The sequence below is a fragment of the Diadema setosum genome, chromosome 17, assembly GCF_964275005.1.
Source record: "Diadema setosum chromosome 17, eeDiaSeto1, whole genome shotgun sequence".
Taxonomy (NCBI): Eukaryota; Metazoa; Echinodermata; class Echinoidea; order Diadematoida; family Diadematidae; genus Diadema; species Diadema setosum.
In genome coordinates this window covers 3544778-3553352 of record NC_092701.1, presented here as the reverse complement: position 1 = coordinate 3553352, position 8575 = coordinate 3544778, and the positions used below count along the sequence as shown (strand labels likewise).

The following is an 8575-nucleotide window of genomic DNA, read 5'->3' as shown; positions in this document are numbered from 1 at the left end:
GTACTATATCATAAGTGTTTGTTTTTTTTTTGGTATCTCGCAAAAAGTTAGAAGACCAATTCTCATCTCCACCAATGATATATGTCATCCCTTTAATTGTACAAAATGTGCACTGAATTTTGTCAATAAGAACATCGGCCTACATGATTGACTTGATACATTCATACAGTATTTGCTCTTCAAGTACTGTGTAACACTAAAGGTCTATCAAGACATAAGAAATCAACCTTTTTCATATGGTTGTTATCCCTTCTCAAACCAACAACCACGCACGACACAATTTACCTATAACTTGTTGGGAAATATAGGATCAAAGTGCATTGCAAATCTTCACCCCACCCCCATCCCCTGAACAACTGCAAGAAAAACACAACATGGTTTCTTTGGTTTTCACTGCTGCGCAAAAATGAAAACTTTCTTATTGCGTACTACAATGTATTCTGCTCAACGAGATTTTTCTCCTCTCTACCAATGGGGAAAATAATTTTATTCTCTTTGATTCTGCAGCTACTAGTACATGATGTATTTTTCAAAACTTGAATAGCGCCATCACATGATTCTCGCGACTTTTTATATTTTTATTTTACAGCTTTGGATTCATCCCACAATGCACCACGCCCCTCTTTGACGATCCTACGGATCGACTGCATGCATCTTACACCGGTTTATGCATGGCTAAGCAGCCGCAGTGGCCTAACTGCGATCAGTGTGCACCCACCACAGTTCATGCAGCTGCAGTACTCCACTACGTAGGACACTCCACTGGTGGTGAAAAGGGAAATAGATGTACGGTAATCATTGGGGTGGATATGTGCGGTTCTTGAGTGAGCGGGCGTAACGTACGGTGACTAAACTTGTGACACGAAATCCTGCTAGTATTGGATGTTCTTCTTTATGTTGGAATACTGAGAAAAAGAGAGCAATCATGAGTTGGGGAACCGATCTGTGGGTAAGTAAATGGAAGAATGCGATGTGACCGCTGTGTGTGAGGCTCTGTTGATCTGCACTACGAATACGATATTGCGATCATCAATGAATGAATGATAATAAAGGGGACGGGTAACTCACTGGTCACACGGTAGACTGTGTAGGCCCTAGTGATAATGAAAGGGGATCTGCAATGATGATAATCAATCCAATAGAGCCTACGCACGCTGTGTGAACCCTTTGGAAGTGTGTGTGTATGTGGATGATACTGCATGTTGAGTGTTGATCGTAAAGAGTTTTCTAGACCTCACACCACCACTCACTTGATACCTGCCACTATCGTCTACAACCATGGCATGGGCATTATCCATGTGGGCGGAGAAAGAATTGGAACTATGATGTTGCTCGTTAGACCACATTATTTATTGAATGTTCACTGTACAGTGTACGTACAATTTACAAAATGTAGATCTAACAGTGTTAGTCATACTCATACAGAAACAACAACAACACTAAAATTTTCAAATTTTTAAGGGCTGCGCGTACCAAGTAGGGTTGGACCTACTACTCATTGACCGCCTAATGTTTATTTGCTTGATAAGAATATTTGACACTGAAATTCACGTAAAAAACTTGACCTACGTGATTGAGAAAATCCAGCTCTATCAAATGCTGTTGTTCCCTTTTCGATTCAAAGTTTCAGTGTAAAAATATCGCAGACGAACTAGCGTGGCCTCGTTTCAGCTCCCTGCGGTAAATCTTGTTATTAGGATCGACCGCTGTTTTTGCATTGACAATGCACGCAAACCGAGTTGTATTGAACACCGTGTTGTAGAAAACGTCTACGAAGCTTTTTAGAAACTTCCATAGACATTACATTGTGCTGTCATCACAATTCGGTGAAAATATTCATTCGAAATTTTGTCCTTGATTAAAACTATTAATGAACGGTGAATTATCGCGTTTTCCCACACCATCCTCATCACTCATTCAAAGCCAATCCATTTTTATGTGCTTTGCGCGCAGAGAAGTGCGTACTAAGTGTTCAGTGCGCAAATTATACGCGGTCGGTTTAAAAGAAGGTGGTCGATATGTAGTAGGGCTACCATACAATAAAAAGCATGGTACAAATGTAGATGGTCACTGATTACTATACTACTTGTACTAGACAGGAAGATCTGTCTGTCCAGAGGAGTCTTATTTTTATGACATGATCGCTCTATTTTAATTGATGAGGGGATCTGTGAAGCTACTGGTCTATACATTGTAGATGCAGTTTCCGCGCAACATATCCCCGGAGACCAGATACAGACTGATCTTTCAGTCGCAATTATTACCACCAGTGCACCACGGAAATCCCTCAAGCCCCACCCCCCCCCCACCCCCCCCCCCAAAAAAAAGGTGTAAACAGGTACAGTAGTAACTATAGTATTTAGTTGCGTGAAGGCTGACTTGTGATACTTTCTGTGCCTGCAAATGATGCAGTACATGAATGTGCCAAAATGGTTCACTATTCATCATGTCTGGGGAAATGTACAATATTAAGAACATTTCTCAGGGAAAATATGGTTAAGGTTCAGAATGAGCATATTAATGCTAATCACACATACACATTAGCTCACACAGTGAAGTGTCACACAATAAAGATGAATAGTAAATGTACATTGTACTATGAAAGAGGAAATTTTCGTGCATTTCACACAACCAGAAATGAACGCAAAAGTAAAAGCACACTATTATTTTGGCTTGTTGTACTTACAATTGTATGTTCCAGTATTGAATGTATGTCTTGATTTCACAGAATTAAAAACGTATGCAAAAATCATCTTACCCAGCCAAGGTGTGAAAAATTACACAAATGTACCCTATCCACTTTTACAGTATTCATTCTGTTTTAATTTCATTTTTTGAATTATCTACAAATGTACTAGTACTTGGCTGTTTGTTTTTGTGGAGCTAGACATTTCTTGAGTACAGCAGAACTTCACCCAAACATATTTGGGCATAAAATTGCATAATTTGTCCTCTTTAGCTACATGTACACTGTTTCTTGTTGAAAGTTGAGGTCTGTAGAAAAAGAGCTCTGTATAAGATGCTCACACAGTCAGTACACTGAAATGTACAGATGTGTAATGACGCTGCAGAGAGCAAGACACCTTGATTAAATACACAAAGCACAATACAATCTGGAGGTATTCCTTCCTATAGGTGCTTGATACCCCAATGTGTGTGTAATCATCAGAAGATAGAGGGCTTGAATGCCCTCATAATCCCTGCAACAAGACACACTACAACAGAGCACACATCACACCACAAATAGTCACACGGACCATCCCAGCCCAGCAAGCCTTGGCCGACGAGATTAAATCGGAGGGGAAGCCACCCGTAGCAACTGACATCATTCGCAGTCACAAACACAAGGGGGCAGCACTGTTGCCATTTACAGCTTGCATGGATTAAAACCTAATCTCATAATACAATGAAATGTATTGTCTTTAAATTAAGAGTGTGAGTGAGAAGGAGACAGACAGAGAGAGAGTGAGTGAGAAAGAGAGAGAGGGGGAGAGATGAAACAAAGGGCAGGAAATAATGTCTGAGCCTTGTCTGGAAGTGGGATGTGTGGGTTGGTGATGGACGTACAGTATAGATGATCAATGGTTCTTTTAAGCCTTGTACGGTACATTTAATACAACCCATCTGATACGTAGTTGTGGTACAAGAATAACTGCACAATCTGTGTTATTTGATGTGCTGTTGACCTGATGCGAGTGATTGATCATGCAATGACTGAAGATTTGTAGACTTTGATGGATCACCCAGTAACAAACTGACATTTAAAGTCCATGAACTCTTTCATTTAATATGCTTGACTAATTAGATTACCTCGATTTGTTTTTGTTATTGCTGAGTTTTTTTTTTTTTTAAGGGGGATGAATTAGGGCAACATGTTCCTTTCTGATATAATTTCTGACATTCCAAATACCCTTTAATTCTAATAGTTTGGGAATAGAGAGAACTTTACAGTATGAACACATTGTACAAATGTAGTTTATATCTTGTAAATTTGAAGAATTTTATGTGATAACAGAATATTTTGAAGGTCTTAAAGGAAAAAAAAAAGATTGGTTTAGCATTACTTTGCTTGTAGAAAGTATAATCACAAAAATCTATCAAAAAGCCTAAATGTACAGTATTAGAGTGGACAATGGTTCCCTGTGTGTACACTCGACATCATGTCCAAAAATCTGTACATGTCTGCATGACTACAATCGAGTCAAAATATTTTCTACCTCTGGTGTGGCAAGGCAGTTTGATGCTTTCACCTTTTGTATTTTGCCTTTTACCAATTACAGAGAAGAGGCAAAACAGATTGGTTCATCAAGATACTGTACAAAGATTTTTCATGAGGGTTTAATTTTTGTGAATTTTGCAAATTACTGTTCGACTGTGAATTCAACAACATGCGAAAATGTCACCACGCACTGGGGTAATAGTGCATTTATGATAGCCTCATTGTTAATTCACGAAAACAACATCTCACAAAGATGCCCTTGACCTCTTCATTGGCCAAAATATACACACGAATATATAACGGCTTATACACTAATATTCTACATTCAGAATCTTGAGATTGGTTGTCTTGATTAATACAGAAAACCTGTGCAAGCAAGAAGAAGTTGACACCGTATTACCGCACAAGTACATGTATAAAGTTTAATGTTGGAACAAGTTCAGCGCAGTTATTTTCTGCATGGTACATTGTAATGCAAACAAAATTCTAATTTATACAGAATGATATAATGTATCGATGTCATTGGACATACCAACTCCCAATAACACAATAATTTTTATGTGGCCTACAGCCATCAACAAAATGATCTCTCGTGTGAGTCAGCTCTCAAATACTGAAAATGCACACTTGTACAATGTACATTTATGAAGCATACAAAAAGTACACAAACTATTTATAGCAACGTAGATGAATACTCTACCACCTGTCCATTTTTTAAAGATGTTGCTCTTACACATGAGCTGTATTCATGTTGTTCATATCTGCCAGCATCTGAATCTGTCTCTGTTCAAAGGACGCATTGTATCTGATTACTTATGGTTGTCTATGTTCGTCAGACTCCCATTCATTTCTGCACTGCTGCACTGTGTCTGCAGCATGTTGATACCAGTTGCCCATTACGAGTACAAGCATTATGTTACAAATTATACATGTATGCCTTTCACTTGAGGGGAAATAAACTGGCCAGAAGTGAACACGGAACACTTCCTGAATAAGGAAATATTTAACAGGCATTGGAGATGTTAAATCTGGAGTGTGCCAGGACGGATTCACATTTCTGGCTGAAGAAATAGGCCTACACGTACATGTACTGTATACGCCATATATTTTGCGAGTCTAAATTTTCGCGAATCGAGAATCCCCAACAATTTTGCGAGTGGTTAAATTCGCGATTGTGGAGTCCTGTACTGAACGGAGATGTGTACACGCATACGTCACATTCACATCAGGATCAGAGTCAATATTTTCGCATGTCTGTAATTTCGCGAATAGCACCCGACTCGCGAAATTCGCAAAAATCAAAACCTCACAAAATATTCGGTGTATACAATATTGGCCTACAGTGTACATGGATTCCATTTTAAATGGAATCCATGGCTGCTGGTCATCAAGATGATGGTTTTGTGTGTGTTTGTGTGTGTGATATAATGAAATCACTCTAGATGGAAAACATGCTATTCATTCATATTGTTGTTCAATGTGCTGTTCACATTTACATGTTGTATGCACAGTATTTCTGGGGTTTTCTTTCTTTCTTTCTTTCTTTTTTTCTCCCAGACCCACTATTATTTCAAAATGTACCCTGTAGTTGTGTACATTGTACTGGTCATTTTCTTTCCTGTTCAGCGTTTGAGATTTGTAACCCAAAACGAAGAGCCATCTTAATGACAGGAAGTTTGAGATGATCATCCCCGGATGGATACTCAAGGCAATGCATTATGGGTAGCCCCAACTGTCCATCCCATCATACGAACCTATTTATCAGAAATATATGATTAAGAGGAATCCAGTTGCATCATGATTGTACAATAGCTAAAGTGGATGGCTATCCAAGGTCTGGGATCTGCTTCAACATTCCGTGCATTCCTGAAATTCTTTTGAGTTATGGCTTGCAGTCACATTTGAGTTCCTCTCCATTTGAGTCTTTCTGCATCAGACTTTGCAGCAGGGAAGAGCAAAATTTACTGTCTGCAGCTATAGATCTGTGTCAAAGGGTGCATTTATCAACTCCCTTCTGGCATAGAATCTACAATGTATGGTTGGACCTACTACTAATCGACCGCCTAATGTTTATTTGCTTGATAAGAATATTTAACACTGAAATTCACGTAAAAAACTTGACCTACGTGATTGAGAAAATCCAGCTCTATCAAATGCTGTTGTTCCCTTTTCGATTCGAAGTTTCAGTGCAAAAATATCACCGACGAACTTGCGTGGCCTCGTTTCAGCTCCCAGCGGTAAATCGCGTTTTTAGGATCGACCGCTGTTTTTGCATTGACAATGCACGCAAACCGAGTTGTATTGAACACCATGTTGTACGAAGCTTTTTAGAAGCCTTTTAGAAACTTCCATAGACATTACATTGTGCTGTCATTACGATTCGGTGAAAATATTCATTCGAAATTTTGTCCTTGATTAAAACCATTAATGAACAGTGAATTATCGCGTTTTCCCACACCATCCTCATCTACATTCAAAGCCAATCCATTTTTATGTGCTTTGCGCGCAGAGAAGTGCGTACTACGTGTAAGTGTTCAGTGCGCGAATTATACGCGGTCGGTTTCAATAAGGGTGGTCGATATGTAGTAGGGCTACCATATAAGGTTTCCAAACAATATTCAGGGAGATTTGGGCACACAAAGCTGTTTCAATTACAGGGTTGGAAATACGTTTCTAAAATGCAAAAAAGGGGGGAAAAAAATGCACTCGCAAGTTATGCATTTGAGCCAGAGATGCAAACTTCTCCAGAGATGACAAATGCAACTTCCAGTTGTTCATGGGTTTATAGCTCAGACCTGCCCACGGGTCAAACTGCGCAATGGTCCTTGTGGAGGAGACCTTTCACTACAAATGGTGCCCTGTGTACAACATGCACAACCAATGGTCTCCCGTTGTGGCTTTAAATGACTTAATGACCGTGTGACTTTCCAATGGCCGTACTTCTTTTCTTAAAAGAGTCTATTTTATTTATTCACAAATACTGAATTGATAAGTTGCCTGCTGAAGCCTGAAGCAAATTTTATCATTAGATCTACTTTAATAGTGTAATTACAAAAAAAAATGTACGTCATGTATATAGATCAAGCTTTAAACAGACTCACTGCAGGCCACCAGCTTGAGTGTATGATTACAAAGTATTAAGTTTGACTTCTGGAGTGGTGTAAGACAGAGGCAGGGAAGTCTAGACATGGTTGCATCCTGTACAGTATGTCATGTATCGTCATCTCCAATGTGTTGATCAGTTGGCAGTGAGGGTGTGGAAGTAACTAGTAGGCCTACATGTTCATGTCACAGAGGAAATCAACTTTTGTGGTGACGGAGAGGAAAGCAGAATTCAGTGGCCACATCCCGGAACCTTCTACTGTTTGCTTCCGGGCCAGAGTGCTCCTGAATACACAAGCCCTTGTAGGATTTAACCTTAAAGGTCCTGTTAACCTTTGGGAGTAGTGATTCTAAAAGTGTTCAAGATATCACATTTGTTGCATAGTGTACACTGTAGTACAGTTAGTATCACAAAACATCCTATCACATAAAATTTTTGCAATAAAGCCTAAAATAGAAAGGAGATCACTGTTTTCTCAATAAACCATGAAGTCTGTTGACAGTTAAGTCTGGAAACATTCTTATTACAACTGTTGTTCACATTTTGTTTATTATTACACAATACTTAACATTAATTATACAATGTACTGATTCAAATGTTTATATTGGTTGTTTCTATCCCTAACATCATAATCCCATTTTGTTTTTAAATCCCATATTTAAATGCAACGTGCAACTCTGCAGTTTGATACTCCATGTACAGGTCAAATTGGCAATCATCAAATGGTAATGAAATTACTCTTGTTTTGTTTGTTTGGTTTTTACTCAATTCATTTGAGTAGGGATGTGACTGTTACAGATGCGTTAAAAAATTCTCTATCATGTACATTATACAATGTATACCATAAGATATGGACAGCTTCATGAAAGGTTCAAAATACAATGTATTACAATGTACATGTTGATTTCAACACATGACTTTTATCTCGTGGTCACATGACAAATATAAAACATTGTGCTGGTAAGGTTGAGCAATAAAGTACAATTTAGTTTATGCTGGAGTGCTTATGCTAATGTACGTACAGCTGTATACTGATTCTGAATGTCTAGTGATGATGTGGTTCCATGACTACTGCTCACAGCTATACATTGGTAGTCCGTGTCCGTGGAGTTTAACCATGTCAGCAATGATGCTGAATCAAATTACACTATCTTTTGGGGCCAATAAGCATTTAAAGAGCATGAAGTACAACTGTATGCATGCTTCGGAGACTCAAAGTTTGGTGATTAAAACATGGAACTACATGTACGTAC

The 8575-nt window shown here is 38.7% G+C and overlaps 1 protein-coding gene across 1 annotated transcript in view; it reads left to right on the top strand.

The window, feature by feature from the left end:
* Positions 1-766: 766 nt before the first annotated feature.
* The window catches only part of LOC140241101 (formin-binding protein 1-like), a 107195-nt gene continuing 99386 nt past the window's right edge, over positions 767-8575 (top strand). The window contains exon 1 of the mRNA XM_072320868.1: positions 767-949. Within this exon, the coding sequence (XP_072176969.1) occupies positions 926-949 (24 nt within the window). The 5' untranslated portion in view covers positions 767-925. The remainder of the gene's footprint in view (positions 950-8575) is intronic.